The sequence below is a fragment of the Coturnix japonica genome, unplaced genomic scaffold (genome assembly GCF_054131305.1).
Source record: "Coturnix japonica strain WE unplaced genomic scaffold, WE-NBRP24 Scf069, whole genome shotgun sequence".
Lineage (NCBI taxonomy): Eukaryota > Metazoa > Chordata > Aves > Galliformes > Phasianidae > Coturnix > Coturnix japonica.
Window position 1 is genome coordinate 470,982 of NW_028188972.1, and position 24,155 is coordinate 495,136.

General features: G+C 42.1%; 1 protein-coding gene across 1 annotated transcript in view; it reads left to right on the forward strand.

Annotated features, from left to right (window-relative positions):
- Nucleotides 1-23,631, forward strand: part of LOC146751662 (cytosolic carboxypeptidase 4-like) — a 334,880-nt gene extending 311,249 nt beyond the window's left edge. The window contains exons 6-7 of the mRNA XM_085533888.1: nt 56-222; nt 23,135-23,631. Coding sequence (XP_085390014.1) covers nt 56-222; nt 23,135-23,138 — 171 coding nt within the window. The 3' untranslated portion in view covers nt 23,139-23,631. The remainder of the gene's footprint in view (nt 1-55; nt 223-23,134) is intronic.
- The last annotated feature ends 524 nt before the right edge of the window (nt 23,632-24,155 follow it).

Below are 24,155 nucleotides of genomic sequence, written 5' to 3' on the forward strand. Positions count from 1 at the left end.
CCAACACCTGCGCTTTGTACACTCAGCAATGAAACTTCCTCCTTTTTTCCACCAGGGCCTGCAGCTGGGAACTCAAGAGCTGGAGGAGATGGGAAGCAAGTTTTGCCTTGCTCTGCTCATTCTGCACCTCAAATCCTTGCCCTGCAGCAAGAAGGTGATGGCTCAGGCAGCGCTACTCCTAGATCTGGAGGAAGAGATAACAATAACAGACCGGGCACAAAGGTCAGTGACAGTTTCCTTACAAATTTCATTTTCCTCTCAAAATATTACTTGAGCATATGGATGGCACTGTCTCAGTGAATTCATCAACAGGAAACTGAAGTTTCAGGTGATACTCTGTCCACCTCAGATCTCCTCTGTGGAGTCAATCTCCTACAGGGAAGATGTTCTCTAGGTGAAGGACTTTGATGGTATGATTTAGAAACAGTATGCCTGATTCTGCAAGGATTCGCACAGTCATTCCTCTTTTCCTCACAGCATTGTATCCTACAGACATATGAAGCATAGGTTTGTGATTTTTGGTGCGTGTGATGAAGTCATTATCCAAACAACCATACGGGAGGTGTTTTTTCCTAATTGCAAAATTCATTTCTTAGCTTCCTGTGTTCAATGGGATGTATGCAAGTGAGGTTGCCTCATATGTGGGGAATTTGGCCTGGGTAAAGGTCAGAATATGGGATGCTTCAGCTGTGATGAAGCAGAAATGTATGTGCTCTTTCTAAACCATGCTATTCCTAGTTCTACATGCAAGCACTTACTCTTGCAATATTGTTTTTCCAAGACAAATGGAGGAAAAAATAACTGAGTGATGTGATATGATTTGAAGTTCCCAGTGGGTTTGTTATCAAAGAGTGCTTCCAGCTTCATCAATGAAAAGCCAATTTTTTCTGTTGTAGAAATGCCCCCATAATTTACAGCAAACTTCCAGTCTTCCCCCTGCAGGAATACTTAACTGACATTCGCACCACCTGTTCCTCATGCCTGAAACCATTCTTACAAGCTTGTTCGTGGTTTTTAATGTTTATGGGGAACAATGAAAAAAAGAGAACTAAAATATAGAGACATTCCTTTTGTATAGCTGTGCTCACTTGTACATATGAACACATAAATGAAGCAATTAACATGTATCCTAAATGGTTTCAGTACTGGGGACAGCCATCCGAGAAATCGTTGGTGTCTCATTAGAGAGAGCTACTGAAGCCTGGCCAGGTGGATGAATTTGAGATATAAATCAGATTTTCCAATTCTGAATTAGAGCTGGAGGAGTTTTTGCATGAAAGTAACTTCAGGGAAGGAAAATATTGAACTCTGACTTGTCCCAGACACTGAAAATAAGTTGGTCATACCAACTCCATGAGCACTTTCTCTCATTTGTGTGGTTTTCCATTACCTTTTTCTTTGGTTGGTTTCATGTTAGTGAGCATTCATTTCATTTTTCCTGATGTTGTGTGGGCGATGAACCTTTACCAATATAGCAGCTCTCTAATGACAAATACTTTTAAAGAAGTTAAGAATTAAAGAAAAATCCCTTACCTTGTACAGCTCCCATGCCATTCCATATCTGTTTGTGGTGGTCAAAAGCAAAGCGCTCTGTCCCTTCAAGGTTCTGTGTCATCTGGGGATGGGATGTCACTGCTGAAGGCAGTGTGATGGTTACTTGTTCATTTTCACTCCAGTGGGTGGAATTGCAGATTTATGGAGTTCTGATGGGTTAGGTGCAATTAGTTGGCATTTGTAGTACAAGTAAACATTACATTGTTTGCTCCTGTCTAAAGATTTGCCATATTACAGGAGCTTTTTGCAAAAGATCAGGAAAAGGGAGATGTGGGGACCAAGGGGCTTGGCTTGTAAGTGTATTCTATTTTATGATAAATAATTCATTGAAAAGGATTGTGCAGCTTATTGATTCTGATTCAGAAAATTAATATTTTGCTTCTGGGTTTCTTTGAGTCTCGCCAAGAGAACTGCATAATTTGATTTTAGAGGGAATAAGAGGCCTAAAGCAACCAAAGGAAGAATGCAGAATAAAGAGAGCACACTGCTATGGGCAGGAGAGCAGCTGTATCCAGGCCTCTCCCCCAGCTCAGACTTTGAAATAAAATAATGCATAGACTATGAAATAAAAAACTGATTATCCATCAGAACTGGAGGTTGCAGTGTGGGGTTCCACTCGGTCTAATCTTACTCTGTAAAGATGAAATCCAGTCTTTCTCCATTTAGGTAGCACAGGGAGCTCAGCAGAGTCTTTCTGCTTACTGGTGGTGTGTCACTACATCAATGGTAATTATAGTCTACTTTTGCCAAGACTAGAGCTGTCTTTCATGGTTTAAGGAGCAGGAAGTGTTTATAGCTTAGAACCAGTGCTGTTGTCTTCTGTAGTTACCACAAAAAACACTTGAACACTTTCTATGCTTTCCTCTTGTGAGGATGGAAATAACCCAAATTATTTTTGTACCTTTGCCAAAGCAGAGTTGAACTCGGGGCCTGCAGGTGCTACACAGGAGCGACCTAAATGGTTACACTGTGGGATGTCTTTCTTGTGTGCTTTACACTGTGAGCAGAGGTGGTTTAAACACCTTGCAGGCAATCCCTTTTCCAGACCTCTGTACTGTGTAATGAATAGTGGGTGTTTAAGTGGGAGCCAATGGGTCTGACTGCAGCTTAAGTTTGTTTTTGGTAGAGCGTGTTGCAGAAGACTGTCTTGACTGACTTTCTCACCTAGAGAAAGATACACATATGGATGTTTCCTATCAGAGCAGGATTAACAGTGTCAGAAGAAAACGATGACTGTCACTCGACCTTGATGAAAATACGATCTTTATTTAGTTGATAAGGTTCTATTTTGCAGAAAACATGCTGAAATTGCTCTGACCACTCCAGCTGTGATCAGTGAGATTAATTACACAGTGCTTATGTTCAATACATCTATCTAATTTTCTAAATGTGCATTTCTGAGTGCCCGTCTCTATAGTACTCCGGGTGACAGGTCAAGCCATGGAAAGAGAAGTTAATCCAGTACTGGACAGATCTGACTTCCAGGTGATATGTCTCATGGCAAAGGTACATAGATCACAAGCCAGAGGTCTTTTATGTTACGAAACTCCTACGGTTCATGTTCTGCGTTTGTGTCTTTTTTTTTGTCATGGTGTCTGGTGTGCGTGGCATTGACTTGGCATCTCAGCATCTCCCTCCAACAGCGAACATTTTCACCTGTCAACGTTTATAACTGGATGTGTCTTTTAATTTTCCTCTTAGAGCTCTCTCTGCTCAGGGCATTTTGCAGCCTTACTTTTCCGCTACTGCTGTGAGGAGGATGAAGGAGCAGGCTGGACACTGGCTACTTCTCTAGAATAAACTATTTGCTCTGTCAGAGTCAGTGAGCGGTAGATCGAAGCAAGGTAATAGCTACTGGGGAAATGACTGGTCTAATGGAGGCATCTTGTGTGAATGGGGGATTTCTCCCACCTGATTTCATAGTGTTCAGTGTACAGTCTCCAGTGAGCCGAAGAAAGGTGTGCTAAACCTTTAGTGGTCCTAACAAAATTGTATTTTGGAACACAGGCAAGAATTCCTTCTTGACCTCAGTCTAGCACATACAGTATATGAAGTCATTCAGGAGCATTAACTGTGTAGTAAGTTCCCAGCAGAGGCAGGGTAACAAAGTAGCTATATCTGAAAATAAGCAAAAAGGGAGTTGAATTTTTGTCTCTGGGGCTACATTACTAATAGAACAGTAGAGTATTTCCCCCAGAACCTGGAAATCCTTGGAGAACATGAAATTCACATAACAACTCTTCATCTCTGGTTCTCTAAGGGCAGCTGTCTTAAAGACCAACAGGTAACTACTGAGATTATTGCCATGAGATGCAGTGAGATCATAGGATTCTGGATTACCTGAAAGTGCTTGACTGTGTGGAAATAGTTTAACTCTGAAATCTCTACAGTACACTGCAAGTTCCTTACTCAGATATTCTCTCTCCACAAAAACCTCCTATTTACTTCCTACTCAATGCTCTACTCAATGCTGTACCTTTCTAAAACTGGGGAAAGTCTAGTAAGGGGACTTTTGTTTTAGCTCTGTTTAAATGGTATGTAAATGATGTGCTAGCAGAGTCCTGGAACCAGTACTCCAAAGGTTGTTGGTACCTAATATATTGCTTCCCATGATTATTAGTTGAAGACAAAAACAAGTGATTCTTTAAATGTTTCCAAAAAGAATATCATCCAGAGAACATCCTGCAAACTTCAGAAGCATAGATGCATCTGGGGATGGAACAAACTCTTGATCATCCTAATACAATTCTCATAACTGCCTGTCTAGTGGTTAAATTGTTCAAGGTATCAGCCAGCTTTTAGTTAGCATCCTGTGCCCCTGGGGCATTTCTCCTTAACTCTCACACTTGTTTAGGTGCCGTCACCCTCATATTGCACAAGACCTACTAAAGAACTTAGTAGTTTGTGGGTTTTTCTTTTCAGAAACTTTTTATAGGTGTTTTTCTGCATCAAAAGGCTATTCCTCTACCAGCAGGCCAGTTTTAAGGACCATTCTGCCAAGTCAAATGTCAAATATGTGGAGGGTTAACTGCATTTTGCAGCCATCTTCTGAAAAACAAGGTAATGTATCAGTTGATTGTAGAGGCATTTTACTCTCTTATCTCACAAAGATACAGTGCTGTAGATGTTGGCCTCACAACTCTGCTTTTGCTCAAGAAGAGCCACTAATTCTTGTATTTCCAGCCATGTCTTGCGGTCAGTTCAGGCATTCGGAAGCTGTCTTCTGGGAAAACAAAATGACAGCATGTACTTCAGACATCATGTTTTTTGATAATAAGTTTCATGCCTCATTTGCTATGAAACAATTGGGTTTTAAGTCAGTGCTGCCCAGGTAACTTCACATTTTTCATGACCACAAAGAGGATGAGAAGTGACTGCTCACTAAGAGCAGGTTTCAGAAAGCATTACCTTGTTAAGGGTGTTTTCCCCTTTTTCCTCATGTTTTGAACGGATGGCACTTCTGTTCATTCTCTTTTTGCATTTGTGCCTTTGAGTGTTTTGCAAACACTGCAGCAGTTGTAGCCCTTTGTTTGGGAGGTGTTTCTTACATACTGAGGCAGACCCTTGCAAAGTCATTAAGTGTTTTCTGCTGACTCAGATATTATTCATCTCTTGTGTTTCTTTATCATTTCTTATGTTTCTTGAACAGAGATAAATTTCTCTCCCCCCCAGATGGTAAATATACCTTACTGTGATATTAATCAGAAGCAGAATGTTTAATCACTACCATGGCCCTTTGTCCAGGTGCAATCTATTCATCTTCCATACAGTGAGCAGTTAAAATGGTCAGTGAGTGGATGGCAAATCCAATAATATACAAGAAGGATTTGTAGATCATTTGGAACTGTGCTTGCTCTTCTCCTATACTTCATTGATGCACCATCACAATCCTAGATAGTATTGAACTGTTGGATTTCCCATCTCTTCTCTGTAATGCATCCTCGCCTGATTATGGCTGTGCAAGCAATTCTGCTCATCTTTTAAGCTATGTGGCCAAAATGCCATTCAGATCAAAATAGAGTGAAGCAGACCCAAAGGTGGGAAGTTCAAAGAGCAAAAGAACAAAGAAGGAACGAGGCGTGTTGGTTTCAATTCATGCATCTTTAACACATATTTAAACAGCAGAATTACGACATGATAGTTCTGTGCAGTGATGGCAAATGGCTCCCTTGCTTCCTGGTTTGTGTCTTCCTCTGCTTACAGGTGAATGTGGGTTTCATTTGTTGTTACAGTTTTTTGTTTGTTCGTTTAAATTATATGAACTGGAACTAATTTTGGCTGAAGTGTTTGAGTGCAAGACAGTGCTTCACCCTCCCAAATGCCCCATCTCCTCATGGTTCCAACAGGCTGAGTACCTGATCCACTGGGGCAGTCTGTACGGTTGGACTCTGGGGAGTCCTCTGACACATGCATGGAGATGAAAGGGCTCTTTCATCATTTTGTGAATCTAATTCCCTGGAAAACATCAGCAGGAATCATCTGGTAGTTTTGATTCAGATTTCTGTTTGATTGAACGTTCATTTTTCTTTAAGTAAAGATTTGGAACATTTTTAACCTTGATCATCTGTAGACATTAAATATCTTGGGGCAGCTTTCAGAAGGAGAGGTTATTTATTGATTCCATTTTTTTAGCTTGGTCACAGGTTATGTAGCTGTTAGAGGAATTTGAAGTTTCTACTGCTTTGTGAACATCTATGAATGTGATATTCCTGTGTTTGGATGCCTGAGCAAAAAGGGCATGGTGATGGTGATAGCTTATTAGGTAAATCCAAGTTTCGTGTTTGCCATACTGTGTCATGTTAGTGGTGTAGAACATGGAGCAAAAGGAGCTGCTAATGTATTTCATATAACTCTTCAAGGGCACCGCCTAACTTTTAACAGTAAAGGAGTGTGTCAGCTATGAGAGCAGCTGCAGAGTTCTGGGGTAGACTCACATTACTGTAAGGAGTCAGAATCACTTTATGACTACCAGGAGGTATTGCTTAAATACATATATACTCTACAGTGCTCTTTCATACAGATGCTGCAAAAGGGGAGTATCTTCTTTCTGTCCAGGGTCTGACGTAAAACCTTGATGTGCCTGCTCATGAGAGGAAACACCTCCAACTTTGGATTTAGATCTATTACTGGATTCAGATTTTACTCTCAGTACATATATATTGATAATTGTGTTTTGTAAATAAGAACATGAACTTTCTTCCATCCCTCCCTCCCTTCATCCTTCTCATCCAGCACTCTTCAGCGTCTCTCCTTTGTTAGTGTGAGAATACAAGCCCAATGAATTCTGTGGAGGTTCAGCCGAGCAATGCAGTCTATAATTAATGTATTTGGTATTCAGAAGGCTTTTATGTAGCTGTGCACAGGTGAGCCACTGTAATTCAGCAACTTTTCATTAACACTTTCTGGAGCTGTCCCTGTTTTCTTCCTATTGATTTTTATTATTATTATGAAATAACCTTGGGAGCCACACAGATCTTGTTGACTGTTACCAAATACCAGTCCAAGCCTATCTCAGGCTGGGAACAATTATTCATGCTTACTTCAGAGGTAATTCATTTATCATTTAATAGCTAATAATAGCAATTTAAACAGCAGTAGGAAGGGATGAGATGAAAAGAGCAAATGGCAGAAAAAGGAATCACAGAAGGACTGCATGCTATCATATCGAAGGTTATTCAAATTACTGTACACGTACAGATCTGACTGGAGTACCGATAATGAACTTGTATATATCCAGCAGAACAAATGGGCTCTGCATTGCCCTTTCTGTGAGGCACATTGCTACTGCCTGGTATTAGACATTTTCGTATTGATTAGGAGCATCTGTATTTCTGTGGTACAGTCCTTTTCCCTTAAAATCGTACTTGAAATGTGGAAGTCATTGGGTCCCTTCACATGCTGGGATAAAAATTTACTTCTAAAGCAATCAACATTAATTTATGAAGTTATGAAATATCTCCCAAAAGACTGGATTATGAGGGATATGCACTTCCGTCTGAAGTGATCTTTATAGACCAGGATAGTGCTGACACTGGAACGGGATAGAGTCTTTCCTAGAAGTCACAAAGGATAATGAGAGGATTGATATGTTTAGACTTACAGTCATTTTGAATGCAGCCAGATGCGACAATTTTGGGTTGACCATGGATCAGGTGTTTAAGAGGCAGTGGTAGGACACTCCATATAACATTATTGCAGAGCTAGGTGGTGAAGGCTTTACCACACATCAGTCCTGCACAGCATTGATGGCGGCAGGGTTACGTGTGCTGCTACTGTTTAAAACATTAGTGTTTAAAATGGATGTCTTCTGTCGTGGGCAAAATATGATAGAAGGAGCTGCATCCTCAGTGAAACCATCAGTGGGATCCACGTTTTCCTCAGGTCAGAATTTTATATGTATTTAAGTTTCTCAGGCAATAAGAGCAAAGGAAAGCATTGTGGTTCTGATACAGTGATGCTCATCAGCACACTGTGTCCCCATCTCTCTGTTCTTTCTCTGCAGAGGGAACACATGAGATTTGTGCTTTCGAGGCAAACAGCTTATTGCAGGTTTTGGTCTGATGCCCAGCCTGCAAATGAGAGTCTGACCAGGCCACTTGTACTGTGGTGACAGTATACAGCTGCTATCTAGGAGCATATCAAAAATCTTAGCAAGACAAATGAGAGACTGAACAGTTATAGGGATAGAAAAAGACAGATAAATTCATAATTAAAGCTGTCGAGTTGCAGTAAAAGGAACATTTAACTTGGAACGAAAGTGGGTGGGCGAACAAAGTGTCGTATTTGGAGGTGAAAGTTGGCACTTGAACAGCATTTTTAAAGTACTCCAAAGCCACCTCCACTGACATCTCAGCTCTATTGTATATTCTGTCAGAGGCTCTGGCTGTGCAGTGTATTGTGGCTGTGACTCATGCGCAGCCCCTGCTGCTTGCTGCCATATGAGATATTAGAGAGACAGACATGGCAGGAGTATTGTGTGAGACTGAGGTAAATACGTGCAGGTTGGTGTTTTTAGACCCAGCACACACATGTACATGGACATATATGCATAGAGGCATAAACATGTAAGCCAGCTGCTGTAGCCTGTGGCGATTCATTATATCGTCTCAGAAACAGTGGGGGTTTATTAAGATGTATAAGCTAAATGAGATATTAGCAGGAAGAATTTGTGAGAATTTGGCTGGAGCTGGGCCTGCAAAGATGTGATGATAAGATCATGTGATGTTAATACTTCATACGGATCTTCACAGAGGGTTGGAACTTGATGATCCTTGAGGTCCCTTTCAACCTGAGTATGGTTCTGTGAATACTTAACATCTGAAGAACACACACACACAAAAATAAAGCCTAAAATCTCAAATCCAATTCCCATGAATACTGGGGGAGTTCACTCACAAGATGAAGACCTGTGCCATTTTGGCCACGGCCAGTCTGTAGATAACAGTAGTTCAGGCTGAGCAAAGACAACATGCCAAGCACTGGCCACCACCAGAGCAGGAAGGAGAAGCAGGGTCTGTACACTGTAAGAGGATAGAAGAAAAAACAGCTGTTTCCAGCTATTAGAGCGTGTTCTTTCCATGTTTCTCCCCTGATGCAGTCGGAGTCCCTTGCTGAATATGTCTCTCAATCCTGCATCCATTTCTTCTTGGTAAAACTTGTGTTTTTTGGATGGATGTGAAGCTAATTTCTGGAAGGATGAGTTTCATTTTTAAAGTAACAGAAGCAGGCTTTGTGTGGTTACGCTTTCAAGTACATCCTTAACCATTTAAAAGTGCATTACCAGCAGTGTTATTTATGGTATCTTATTACCTGTTAAACTATAATGGCTTCCTATTAAGCATTAACAATTAGTTACTACCTTAAATCCCTCTTTCAAAAAAGAGTTAGAGGAATTGGAGCTTGGAGGGAGAGTAAGCAATGGAAGAAACTAAATTCAAGAAGAGCTATCAGGGCAGTATCATTAGAAATAAGGAATAAAGGGAGGAATAGAAAGCATCTATTCCTGTCTATTCTGTCTATTCCTGTGTAATCTGTTTGTTCTGTCTGGGCTGCTCAACAAGTTTTTACATTACACTGTGTACTTCGGAATTGTTTCTGAAGATGCCATTCTACAGTATCTTCCATAAAGCATCAGCATCTCATTAAAAGATAAAAGTCCAAGGTATTCAAATAGCAAGCAAACTCCCAGTATCAAACAACAAAACAGTGTTTGATCTCCTTTGAACTGCAGGGGGCAGCCAAGAATTTGGGTATTGCTACCTGGATTTGTCTTGTCAGGCTTTCCATCGCATTAATACTTATTTTTCATTGTAACACACAACCTGTATTTTCATCTGTGAAGATGTGAATCATGAGACAGGATCCATTGTACGATGTTCAGCCAGTCAGGAGTCCTTCCTGACAGTGCCCAGCATTAGAGATTTCAGAGAGATGCAAGAAATTGCCATCGTGGACAATTACAAACTATTCCCACCATATGGGGGAATGCCTTTCAATCTTCAGACAGTTATTTATTTATACTTGGAAATGTGAGAAATTATAGCCTTTCCAAGTAATTATAATAACAATAATCCTTTCTAATGAAATGTTCCAATGTTCTTATTTTCTGTACGAGTGGTTAATGCTTTTTGAGTCTATCAGTTGAGTTTCATAGATCAGCTGTGTGTTGCTCAGAAGATGTTTCCTCTCTTCAGCTGCGCTTTCACCTTTGCAAATGCATTTTTGTCCTCTGCTGTAAGAGAGAATAATTGGGAGTGCCCAAATTGCCAGTTATTTTGTAAACAATGATTGTCTCTCTTGTGCATCTGGTCACGAAAGACACTCATATTTTTTAGCCTTCCTATTGCTCTAATGACTTTAATCACCTTCTCTGGAACCGTCCTTATTTATCTACTCAGACATACAATCTGATTTTTGGGTGGTCCAGTATGGACTCAGTAATCTCTATGGGTCCCTTCCAAATTGGGTTGTTCTGTGATTCTATGTGTTATCCTTTAACATGTAGGAAGACAGGAATTCAGGATGGCTTCGATAGAGAAAGCAGAGCATTTCTTAAAATAAGTTTTGTAATATTTTCCATCCTGTTGTCTGTAGGCCTTGCAGTTTATTGTTTTCAGGAAGGATGGAGGTTCCTGGATTAATCAGCCTTATCATCACCTGATTTGATGAATGTGTTGGAGAAACCATTTTATCTTTAAGTAATAATCTTGGAAGATTGCTGGCCACAGAGGGGTTGTGAAGGAAACCAGAGTCTCTCAGGTGGGAATGCATGCCCGTAAGAAATGATGTCACTTTTTATATTTAGATCTTTTAGATTTCAGCATTATGTCTGACTTGAAGACGGTTCTCACCTAATTAGTCCAGAAAGGATGAAATGGAAAAGAGAGAGTTGAGTGGATGAGGATGTCATGCTGGCAGCTTGTGGGCAGCACAGGAGCAGAGAATAAGATAGAGGGTCCCCATAAGAAGCTGGGACCTAAAATCCCTCCCTGCTTTCATGGAAGTGAAAAACTGCCTTAATTTCAAGAATTTTCTGTATATACATATATATATATATTATTTTTTCATGGAGATACAAAGAATGGATTAGGCTGAAAAATTAGTTGGGTCCTTTGACAATATGTCTGAGATGTCTTTGCCATTTTCAAGGAGCAGATTGGAGACATAAGATGCAGAAGCAAAGCTTGTGTTCACTTTTCTCTCTCTCTCTCTTTAAAATCATACCCAGGTTCTTTTTGTGCAAATGTACTACTCAGGATCAAAGCCTCTGCTCCAAGTGGAGGAAGTCCCTGGAGAGCAAGGCCTGAAAGCTAAGCCTCTAATACTGCTGCTGCTGGCCATACACCAGGTACTGCTTGGGAAATCTAGTCATGCATGACCCAGCACCTGGAGATAGAGAGAAACTGGGAGCAGTGTACTCAGCATCCCTGCATAACTTCTGATCTTTGTTCTCTTTGCTAGCTCATGTCCTTCTTTTGGTCGTGGTCCATCAGGAGTTTATTCCCAGCAGTGTCAGATATCTGAAAGACTCTTCTGTAATGCAGCATCCACTGATTCCTTAGGCTTCTCAGAAGTGTAGTTTCTGTCATATGGACTGGGGTTTATCAGAAAGTGGATAATGGATAGGCTCACTACAGGTCTCTGCTTATTTTGGTGTATTTTTCCTCATTTCTGGCATTTCCATCTCCTTACTGAGTGGCTCTAAGTTAACGGCTGTTGGGGAAGGATCAATAGAAAGATGCTCTCTGCAACATCTGAGATTATTTCCCCTGCAGGTATGACAGGAACAGCCTTGCAAGCAGGATACTTCTTTGCCTTGTGGTGCTTTCCTGCCTCTCTTGTGAGGTGCTGGGTTTGCATGCTAAGAAAGCCACAGTTAGCACAGCTTAAACAAGATGACTCTCAAGAAGCAGTGTCCTTGATCCCTCATTAAAAATGTCCTTGACACGTTGTGCCATCAGAAGGAAGGTTTGCGATGCTGATCACCGGCAGCGTTTCTTCTCCTATGGATGTTATACAGCCTCAGAACATTTTGTTTAATTCATGGGAGAAGGAAGCTCTTTGGGTTTTGCTTCTCTTTACTTTTCTTTTTCTTTTTTTAATGCTTCCCTGAAGGCTGCATGAGAGCTATGGGGGTAGGAACGCAATTGCGGGAAGGTAACCTTTCCCATCCCTCAGCCTCTCAAGAGATGCATGCAACAGCAAGATACATGTAAATCCATCAGAGCTGATAGTGTGGTTTAATGCTAACAGATGTAAAGCATTAAAGGAAATAAACAGCCTGGCCCTGAATGGGATCCAGAGGTATAAAGCTGCAGCCTTGTGCTCACTCCCCGTGTTATTCCAGGTAGTTATTAGTCGTTTAGCTTAACTAAGAAAATGTCAGCCTTACTGCTGCTTTCTGTCATGTCTGTACGCTGCTAACAGTAATGCAGGTTGATTTTGGTTTGTTGTTCTTTTATTAGTTTAAACAGCAGATTATGTTCGTTTTTCAGCAAAGAGGACTTCATTCTAAGACTTAGATGCTGAAAGAGTAACTGTTACCTCAGCAGACAGGTAAACAGGCCAAATTTCCTTCTATTTCCCAAGAGTGCTGGAGGCAGAGGTAGACAGAGAAGTCTGTGCATTCTCCAGTTAAGATCTTCTCTTCCACACCAGTAAAATATCTTTGGAAATATATGAGGGAGCCTTGGAACTTCAGGAATAACAAAACCCAGATCCCTGCTATGTTTCCCTCAACAGATTTTATCTTCTTGGTGTTTGGGCTTGGCTATTTATCTGATCCTTTACATCCGAATGACATTCCTATGCAGTGTGTAGCCTTGCTGTTCTTTCCTCTCTGTTAGATGTGTGGTTGATGTAACTGGGCAGAATTTTCAATTAATCGACAGCCTTTATTCCACCTTTTCTTACAGTAGTGGCATGATGTGCCTGCAGAATTTCCCTACTTCCTTCCACCTTACGTTGCTAGAAATCACTTGGCTCAGAAAATAAAAGCATGGAGCCATTTACCCTTGTTTAGTCCCCTACTGATGGGTCAGAAGTGGAGATTAATAGGGTAGGAAGTGTGTTTCTACTCTGCAGTCAGTAAAGGAAATTCACTGGAACTAAATTAATCATGAAACGGACACAAAGAGGAGAATAGATTAGCAGGGAATTAACTCATTAATTAGATTCATGCCGAAGTTCAGAAGAGGCTTTCCTTCAAGATAACAGCCGAGTTCAAAGATCAGCAAGGGCTGATCATGAGAGGCAGGCACACCGTTTTCCTTCTGAACTCTGTCAGGCTTTACCTTAGCCCAACATCTGGCTGGTTATTATAGGATATCAGACATATGGCTGGCAGGAATTCAGCAGCTGGCAAAGCCTAACCACTTAGTGCCCAGCGATGGAGGCTATTATCAGCCCTTTCAGCTCCCTGGGCTCTGGATCCTGGTGTTGGCGTGAATGCAGGAGCTCTCTCTGTTGTGCCACTTGGCTATTTTTAGAGCTCCATCACAAGTCCTTGTGTGAGCAGCAACAGCTTGTTGGAGAATGGGTTTATTTCCAGCGTTAGGGTGAGCAGAAACCAATACAAGCTTAAGATAGGTAAAGTGCTAAAGCACTTCATTGTGGTAGGGTAGAATAGGTAAATCATTGCATGTTTCTAAGGAGATGGGGTTTGGTTGCCGTCTTCTTACTGTTCTAATGGGACACTTCTCTACAGGGAAACTTATGAGAGAAGCAAAGAACTGTCTCTGCAGTTACTTCTGTGCTGCACAAAGCCCCTGCCAGCTCCCTTCAGGCTCTGTATGACCCCTTGCTGCTCACATGCCAGAAGGCCCCATTACTGAGTAGTGCATTGTAATAAATGCCACGCTGTTGCACGATGGAGCTGGTGAGAAGCATGGAGAGACTGATTTCTAACACACTCTTAATGAACTAACAAACCAGTGCTAAACACCGAGAGCAGATCCATGTGAGAAGGGCCCCCTGCCTTCTGACTTAAGCTTTCCCTCCCTTTGCTTTTGCTGCCTCACAGCATGGATGCAATCAAACCATATTCAGGAACATCTGAGCTGTGTATTTGCCACTTAGGACTTTCTGGGTAGTGAAGTTTCCACATTGTTTATTTAGAGTTAAGTGTTCTGCTGGGTCTCTTATCACTTTCAGTAAATAACAACTGTCCTCTAAATTCTTCAGGCTGATTACTGAGACTGACAATCTGTGTGTTTTGAGTTGCTGAGCTGTATTAATCTCTAATATACCCTGGTCTGTGGATGGAAAGGGTAATGTATTGAGGATGTCACAAGAGGTATAAGCCAAAGGACTTGGTCTTCTTGGGAATGTGAAGTGCTTTGGTTGTGACATGAATAAATCTCCCAGCAGTAGCAGTGCTATTTCTGTTGGGAATAAAGATGTAAGAGGAGTCTGTCTTTTAATCCAACTTGTTAGAGATTTTATAGCACCAGAGCTAATTCATTTCTAGAAAAGAGATTGCAGACGTTATTTTTACCTGCCTGTAGTTTGCCCTGATATAGTTTATTCCACTTGCTTAATGGTGGAGTTGATAAGAATCCCAACCCCAAAAGAAAAATTGTACTGCAATTATAAGTTAAATAAGGTATCATACTGGGGAGTGGAGATGAGGGTGGAAGAGAAGGCATAGTTTATGGCTGTAATCTGTTCTTTGTATTGTAGAGTCTAACCTTCCTATCAGTATGAGACCTGGAAACGTGTCTATTGAAACCCTACTGAATGACACCTACCTGCAGCCTTTGCTAAAATGCAGGTAGGAAAGTGAAAGGAGATATCAGGTCCATGGACTATATAAAATGCAATCCAGAATTTATGCTGAGATAATTCAGTCCTCTGTAATCCATACCAGACTGATGAAATATTGACTTGTACTGTGAATGTGACCCAAGGCAACTGAAGACTTTACTGTGCTTTGGATCAGAACAGTTAAGAATGCAGAGTGCACATTCAGTCAACAAAACATTCCATCTTTGTGCTTTTAATACAGCAAAATGCTTTCCTGCTTCTTTTGTTTCCTTCCTTCAGTCACAACAAAGGAGTGTTATAAGTGGCCCCAGAGAAACAAAGCCTGGAATAGAAAAGGGATTTAGAGAGAAGAGATCAGATGAAATTGGTAAGAGAAAGAATTCCCAATACGATGTTCCCAGCTCAGCCTTCTGAAGGGAAGCCCTGTGCTCCTGATCTGTTATGATTCACTTGGCAGCTCTGCCCAGATGGCCTCTCCCCTTCATCTATACCTCTATAAACTAAGACCCAGCGATAACAGCCCTGCCAAACCTGGTTGCTGCTGATAAAATGTACACAGCTTTCAGTAATCTATTTGTTCCTAACGGCTCATCAATGAAAGCTCATTCTAATTCTGTTCATTTTGATCTTCTCTGGAGTTTCTGTGAGGAGGAGTGAGGTTGCAAGGAGTGACCTGTAATCCTCCTAGGTTTAACAGTACCATAGGCAAGTTTTATTCAAGCTTTCATTTTATACTGCCTGATTCCATTGGTGCATATTGATACAGGATTATACTTTCTCATCTTTTTGTTTTCTGACCTTACAGTGATTTGGTTTTAAATACTGCTGTGTCCAATAGCGATTGATTTTCCAGTCTTGGGTATCTTACCAACACATCTCATTCCCAATCAAAGTTGTCCTGTGCTGTTCTAGCAGAAGTGTCCTCTAAATGTCCTGTTACTCCTTTGCCTTTTCTCTGCCAGTTAATGTTGGAATTATTGTTCCTACATATTAGTTGTGGTTGCATAAAATTAATGAAGCTAATGGCTGGCGGTGACCTCCACCAGCCATCTTTTTTCTTCAACTTAGCTGCATCATTTCTGATAGGTTAGTCTAAGTTTTCTGTAGAGATCTCTAATATTGGGATTACCAGACTCTGTAAGTAATCTGTTCCAGCTCATACAACTCTCATGTTTAGAACTGTCTGTCTGTCTTAAGTCCTATCTTGCCATAGGAAGTCCTTGCCATATATATTCTTTGTCTTACCTAGACTAGCCATAGGAAGAAGCTTATTTGCTTTTCAGTGATGTCCTCTGGACCTTTTTCAGTTGTGCCAAGTCTCCCTGTGAATTGCTTCCTGAGTCTGGAAACAGAATTCTAACAGAGAGATTAACAGTGCAGAGAGAACAGATTAATTTGTGTGTCCTGCCAGCGTACAGGTTTTTTTTAATACCCAGCCAGAATTGTATCTGCACTTTGGTACATGAGTGGCTGGCTCACATGCAGCTTGCAGTCTTCAGCAGTGCAGAATGTTGTCGTTTTCCAGTAGAAATGCTACCTTGTCATTGCTCCTCGTTCATGTGTCTGTAGCATTGATTATTCCTGCCTGACTGTAGTAGCTTGTAGTTGACCCTATTGAATTGCAGTTGTTTACTTCAGGCTGCTTTTCCAGTTTGTCAAAATGATTTTGAATTCCAATGCAAACTTGTCTTACATTGGTTTCATCCACAAATCAAATTAACATACTTTCTATTTCATCTAAATCTTTAATAAAAATATTGGATTGTACCAATTCTGTGACCAGGTCCTGCAGAAGATCATTTAGAACAGCTATGCATTTTGACAGCGAGACTGAGTACTGAGTACTACTTTCAGAGTACTTTTTCTAAGCAATTTTTATAAGAGCTGCTCTGAAAGTAAAGCCTCCTATTTTATTATGTTGGTTGAGGATGTCAGAGGCAGATGTTGGTGGTATGGCAGTAGAGTTTGAACCTTCCCACCAGGATCCCCTTCTGTTTTGTTGCTGTGTGATAAGTGGCAGCAGAGGCAAAATAGCGTCTGTCATGGAAGTGCACATGAAGCAAAGGAATGGAACTGAATTTCTCTGTGCAGAAAAAATGGCATCCATTGACGTTTGCTGGACATGTACAGTGACCAATCAGTGGATGTGAGTACAGTGAGGCAGTGAATGGTACATTTCAGCACTGGTGACAGTGATGTGAAAGACAAGCTGTGTTCCAGATGGCCATGCAGATTTTTTAAGTGCGACCTGCAGGCTCTTGTTCACTGCTGGTGAAAATGCATAGCTAATGCTAGCATCTGAGTTGAGAAATAGTGTTTAGTAGCTGAGAATTTACTCTATCAAGCAGTGTTATTGTGCTCTTTGTATCTACTGTGATGTCCGTGGAAATAAATAGGAGGCATTATTTTTGGAGCAACCTACAGATGTTCATCCTTCTATAGCTCATCTAAACCATGCTGCTTATCTGGCCTGAGAATTTAGTAAAGTTTTGGAAACTCTCTTGGCATCTCGTCCACTCTGTGTTGCTCTGACACCTTCTCACAGGGGTAAATTAGAATCATTAATAGTAATTTGTTCCTGACAAAGGTGTGTTGAATGATACCTATCTCTTCTAAGTTGTTCTAAACTGTTTCTTTCTTCTGAGGACCTGGAGTTAAGCTGACAGGTCTATCATTTTTCATCATCTCCCCCCCTTTTTTTTTTCCTCTCTTCAAAAGAAGTCTGTACATTGTATCAGTTATCTGGTTCATCACCAGGCTTTCCTAAGTTCTAAAAACATAATCGTTAACAGCTTTGAGATTGATTGAGTCAGTCCCTTAGAAATGCAGTAGGAATATAGCAGATTCAGCTCATTCGGAGAGATCTAAGCTATGTATCTTCTCTACCCTATTACTTTTGTATTCTAGGCCTTTTTTTTTTTTTTTACTTCTTTGTTAGTTCTTAACAACCTTAATTCATCACAGTTGACCTTTTTATGAAAACTGATGCAAAATCTCTCCTCACAACCTTATCAATAGGATTTGCTTCTCTGATGAGGAGCAAACTAGGACTTATTATGCAGCTTTTTGCTACTAATAAATTGAAAGAATTGCATCCTTTTCTGTGTGATATTTTTGCCAGACTCGTCTCACTTTGTGCCTTCATTTCTCCACCTTTATTCCTAGTTGTTCTTTCTGTACATTTGTACTCATTCATATTAATCTATTTAAATCTTTTTCTGCGTATTGATGACTGCGTTTACAGTCATCAAAGAGCTTGTGATATGATCGGGTTGGTCTCCTAACCCTTTGGATATATTTATTTGTAGTAACAGAATTAGTGTTTATATTCTTTATATATATATATTGACAGTTCTTAAGTCTCTTAGAAGAAAATTCTTAAGGATTCTTATTCATAAACCCACCCACCCCAATCTCCATTGAGTTGTGTGGAAGATTTTCATAAGGCCTTGCCCACTTGAACTTATGTTTTTGCATAAGTTTTGATGGAGCTCTTCCGTGGCATCACTTTTACTGGGGCCAAAATGGTTCTGAAATGTGTGTTGTCTTTCTCTTCCGACATTGCTTACAAGGAAAATACAAACTTGTTCTTTAATGCTAGCAAACTGCATGTCCTGTGCTGGGTTGACAGGGTCTTTAGAAGTAAGAAAAGCTGTTCGCTACCAGGGTTCACTGCTTCTAAAGGAAACAGAGTTCCTGCTAAGAGTCAGCTTTACGTGGAAATCATGCTTGTAGTCAAGCACATTACGACCACATTATTCTATCAAAATGTAGCTCAAACAAAAATTACGAATTTCATCACAGTTACGAAATGACAAGCAAAATCTTTTCTCATTTTTATCTAAAGACCTTGGCTTTATCTCTCAGCCTGCAAGTTCTGTTTCCCAAAGCATCATTTTCCTTTGAAGGTACTGACAGTAGATTTTGATCGAATGAAGGTATTAAAAGTAGATTGGAGATAAATTCCAGGTTGAAGCCTTCATTCATCCCATCCCTACTGAAGCTGCTGACCTGAGCCCACCAGACACCTCAGGCACCAGCCTGGACTCAATGTCTCTGCAGTGCAGCCCAGCCCAAGCACAGCCCGAGTGCCCCGACAGCAGCACCACCATGCAGGCTCAGGTCAGCATCACCGAGGAGAAGCTGAGCATCTCGCAGGGGGGCACAGAATCAGGACACGAGTCCCAGGCTCCGGGCAACAGCACAGGCTCTGAGCAGCTCTCATGATTACAAGAGAGGATGAGTCCCATCTTTCCTCCAGACCTCACACCCCCTCCTTTCTCCTATTGAATAAAGGCACGCTCGTGCTCAATCAACGCCTTGACTGAATTCCGAGTTTTCATTCGCAGAGATTGGGATGAGTGCAAGAAACATCAAGGCAGCTCAGCTTACAACACTGTGGCTGTGGGGTTTGTGCGGCCGAGCTCTGGGTGTGTTCCCATTTTGCCTGACTTTGGGATGCCTGCAGCGAGAGCTCTGCTGCCGTTGTGTATGGCAGCAAATAGTCTCTAGCATCCTGGATGCTGCTCATGAAAACCCCAAGCTTCCTGGCTGTGGCTCTGTGATGCTTTTCAGGGCCTTTTGATGCTCTTTGTTGCCGTGGCTGCTCCCTAACACCTCTGTCCTCCCGCCGTGTCCATTCCTGGCTCTCACCTGTGAGCTGTCCCTGCAGATCATCTCCAGCCCTGCCATCATCGTGATGCGGCAGGAGGAGCTCGCCCTGACCAACATCAGGCAGTGCTGCCTGCCTCTCTCACTCTCTAGACCAAGTGTAACTACGCTGTCATGGAGACAAATGCTTTCTGTCACATCCTCCATCCCTGCAGACATTTACCGGTAGGCGGCTCTTGCAGAAGAAGATTCAAGCAGCAGAACCTTTTGCTCAGCTACAGCACACAAATGCTACAAAAGCAGGAACAACCCGCAAGCTCTGGGTCTGTTTGTCTTGCACAGGCATGCACTAACTGCGTTTGATGGTACCCCCCCTCCTTGATTTCCTTCCCTGCTCCTTGTCTGATGGCGCTGCTGAGCCAGGAACAAGCTGCCCAGTGTGGCAGAGCATGGTGCAGGGCTGTGCTGGGACCTCCTCCCCTTCATCTGCTGCAGATCAGTGCCCCACACGTGCCATCAGGATGCTCTGGCACGGGATGTGCCTCAACCCAAAGCTCCTTCCCACCTCCCAAGGAAAAACAAAGCAACCCAAGCATCTCCAGCAAAGCTGCCCAGCAGACAGCAGGGAATGCAAACAGCTTCTGGCTGCTCCCCTGCACTCCTGTCCTAAGTAATAGACCCCATGAGGACTGGCTGGGAAATCAGTGCATGACACATGTGAGTGTGCACAGGATTGTGCAAAGCAGTGGGGTTCCACGAGTTTGTGTGTGTGTGTATCTCGGCTGTTATGAAAGCATGGGAAGACTGCCTTACTGAGTCCCAGATAATTACTTATCCTCAAATGATTTTTCCTGGCCAAATTTAAAGCCTCTTACAGGTAATCGAGACCAACAGGCTGTTGTTGCACAATCAACAGGCACAATCTAGATGAATAGCTGAGGAAAATAAAGCATCATGCCAAGGGTACTAGATAAGTGAGCAGCTTGAGATCTGCACATTTATGTGATACTCATGGTCTTAGACAATATTTGCTTAGTGAGGTCACATAGAATGAAAGTAAAATAGAAGAAGTGCAATTGGTCTCAGTTCACACAGCTGGCTGGTTTGTCTCAGGCTAATCCTGAACTGCCTCAAGCGACTGCTTTGGGGCTCTACAGAACAGCAACTTCAGAGATCTCTTTCTATTACTAAGTGTTTGAAAGAGCAATTTGCTCTGTTAATTATCCATCATTTCTGTGCAGTCTGTTTTGTCAGACTTGTCTTTAGCTTCCAAGTTGTATGTGAAGAATTGTTTCCGTTGTAATGCACAATGTACTAAAAATTGAGAGATGAAAATGTGAAGAGTTTTTCCAGCTTTGATTTCATGTCTGGAATTTTGGAACCCACTACTTGCAGTTGTTAATCTGTCCAATCTGGTCTGGTTTGGGATGCCCTCATCCTTCTTGAATCGCTCTGCTGTTAAAGGCGGAGCAATTCCTACAAGTGCCATGGCCCCACTGTTGTTCTAATTCTTGTTTCTTTGTTTTCCACACGCTGCTTTTCAAGCCTCCTTTTTCTTTACAGTCAAAGTAAGAACTGCACTGTGAGGTGTCTGAACCTTGTTGTGCCTCTACATAAAGAGAACAGCAGCAAAGCCTGACAGGTGACTGTGCTGACAGCTCTCGTAGCCAGTAACACGTAACTGTGCTAAATCCCTTGTGACTGCTTTGATTTCATTTTTGCCAGTGAAATCCTTGTAAAAGGAACTGCAGCAGTGTGATGAGCTAAGATGAAGGTGCTGGTTTTAGTAGTGCTCTAAGCTGAGTGGAAGGGCAATTGAATGAGGGTTATATGCTTTCTCTGGGACGATAAGGTTTTTTTTTTCCTGAGGGAAAGAGCCAGCTTTTCATGGGCTATATGTGGGCTTTGGCAAGGACAGACAATCCAGTCTGTCAGGAAGCCATTTGAGGTGCTTCAGGTTTGTAAGCTTGTCTTTTTGTTTCTCAGGCGGATATTTGGAGCATGGGTGTAGTGCTGTATGCTCTGCTGTGTGGGTTTTTCCTTTGGATGATGACAATATGATGGCACTCTACAGGAGGATACCAGTGGGTATCAGTGGTGCTAGAATACACTGAGAAGGGAAATAGCAGAGCTTGACAAGAGGCCTTGCTTTTCGGATGGCAGAACATGCTGAGCTGTGGGTAGAAAGGCCTGTCTGCTGAATATTGTCCCTGTTTTTGCTGCTTTGTCTACCAGTATTTTGTGGATTTGGTTCTACGCTTGGTTGGCCTATGTGGCACTGTAGCCTGATTCTATACCATGATAGCATACAGAATTTAAGGAGAAGTATTTTCCTGCCAATGGGCTGGATTTTTTTGTATCTGGTTCTTCAACTGGCTGCTCCCTATACTATCTGTAGTAAAAATATAGACACATCATTTGATTTCCCTGAAATGAATGTTCCTAAATGCCAGCTCTTCTCATGTCTACAAAGGTCAAAGTTCTGCATTTGCTATTAGAATTTCCTCTTCCAGAATCAGGAGGTAATGTAGGACCCCACAGGTTGACTTCAGAATTCAACAGTCAGTTCTGTTTCCTTTCTGAGTGCATAACAACCTGAGCACATGAATTGAATGACGTGGCTTTTTAGTCTGGTACAAACTCTGCTGTACACTGAAACTTGGTCCATTTGTAAGCAGGACTTTGTCCATCTCTGCAGGACAGCAGAAAACCCTTTGTGCTAATCATGATGCCAAGAAGCAGAATGCGGCAAATGGCAGATGATCCAACTGCTTCAGGTGTTCATTGCCTTAAAACTGAGAATAGTTTTGGACTGAGAGTTTGTAAGCAGAACGGAGCTCTTAAAGCTGTCAGAGATTATTCCTGCACTGTTCAATTCTATCTGCCTGACATACACAGGATCTCAGAACTGCGTTGCTTGAATTGGTGGAACTTGCTGAAGTGAACTGGGATGAGCAAGTTTTAGAACTTAGTCAGAGTGCTATAAAAAATGGATAATCTCATGAGTATTATAGTACAGGATTGCTATTTCTGCACTGAATTTGTTTTTATTTTACATGGCTGTGATCTGAAAGTTGCTTGAAACGCAGGCACCTAGGCACTGTTGTGTAACTGAATTTCACACATGATAGGTCCTGAAATATCCTGGAATCTAAAACTCTGACTTGTTTTAAGTCTGCTGCTTGAGTATAATCAGGGTCATAGTGTCTGTGTGCAGTGTTTCTTTCCCTGTAATGCTCCACATCATTTCATTTTGGGAATATTGAAGGAAATGGACTATGTGCCATAACTGTTGTTAGAACAAAGTATGTCTGGTGTGATCTTATGCATAGGTTCTGTAACTGCTCTTCACAGCTCAGGTGTTTGACCTTCCTTTTGGTGAAGTGATGAAATACTGCTGGTTTCTATTTGTGCTTCTAGGCACCTTGAAGCTCTTAGGAATAGAACAATTGTCTCCAGTTCTTTTCAATGATATCAGTAACAACTCGAGTGTTGCTGCCCACTAGGTAGACCCAAAGAAGCAGATTACAGTGAAACAACACACGAGCTGGACCTGCATGAGGATCACTTTCAAGACAGTGGCTCTGTTGCTTGAAGCCTATTTGCTTCTTCCTGCCGCCACTCTATTACCAAGTATCAACAACCTCTTTCATGATTCAACTTGCAAACGTTTGACACTAACCCTTGTGTTTCTATGCCTTCCTAGGTGATTCGAGCCCTTGTCAACCCCAAAGATCCAAACCAAGTAGTGATGTGCAGTGTGTTTCCATCAATGGAGAGTTCTTATTAAGCACGAATCGCTGCAATTCGGATGACAGCCTTCCACATGGTAACAGTGATGGACACAAGGGGCTCATCCACGTTCATGCTCTCATATCTCCTGGCTCTGCTGAAGCTCCTGACCTGAGCCTGCCAGACACAGCAGTCACCTGCCTGGATTGTGACCCAGCGCCTTTGCAGTGCTGCCCATCCCAAGCACAGCCCGAGTGCCCCAACAGCAGCACCACCATGCAGGAGCAGGTCAGCATCAGTGAGGTGAAGCTGAGCATCTTAGATGGGGACTTAGAGTCAGGCTGCCAGTCCCAGGCACCAGGCAGCAGCACAAGCTCTGAGCCACTCTCATCTTGACAAGAGGGGTCCCATCTTCACCCCTGACCTCTCAAGCCCTCCTGTCATTTATTAAATAAAGTCACTCATGCTCAATTATCGCCTTGACTGCATTCTGAGTCTTCATTCACAGGGATTGGGATGAATGCAACAAACAGCAAGGCAGCTCAGCTTGCAACACTCTGGCTGTGGGGTTCGTGCAGGCAGAGCTCTGGGTTCCCATTTTGCCTGGCTTTGGGATGTCTGCAGCAAGATCTCTACCATTTTGTATGGGAGCAAATAATCTCTAGCATCCAGGTTGCTGCTCATGATAATCCCAGTCTTCCTGGCTGTCACTTTGTGATACCTTTCAAAGCCTTTTGATACTCTTTGATGCCTTGGCTGCTCCCTAACACCTCTGTCCTCCTGCCATGTTGACTCACGTCTCCCACTTTTAAGCTGGCTTTGCAGATCATCTCCAGCCCTGTCATCATCACGCTGCAGCAGGAGGTGCTCACCTGGCCCAATGTCTGGCAGTACTGCTTGTTCTGCAGATGAGCAGCTGCCTCCTCATCTCTTCAGCTACAGTAGTTTTTCTCAGGGCAGTTAGATGCAGTCGTGCTCCTCTGGATTTGGTGTGT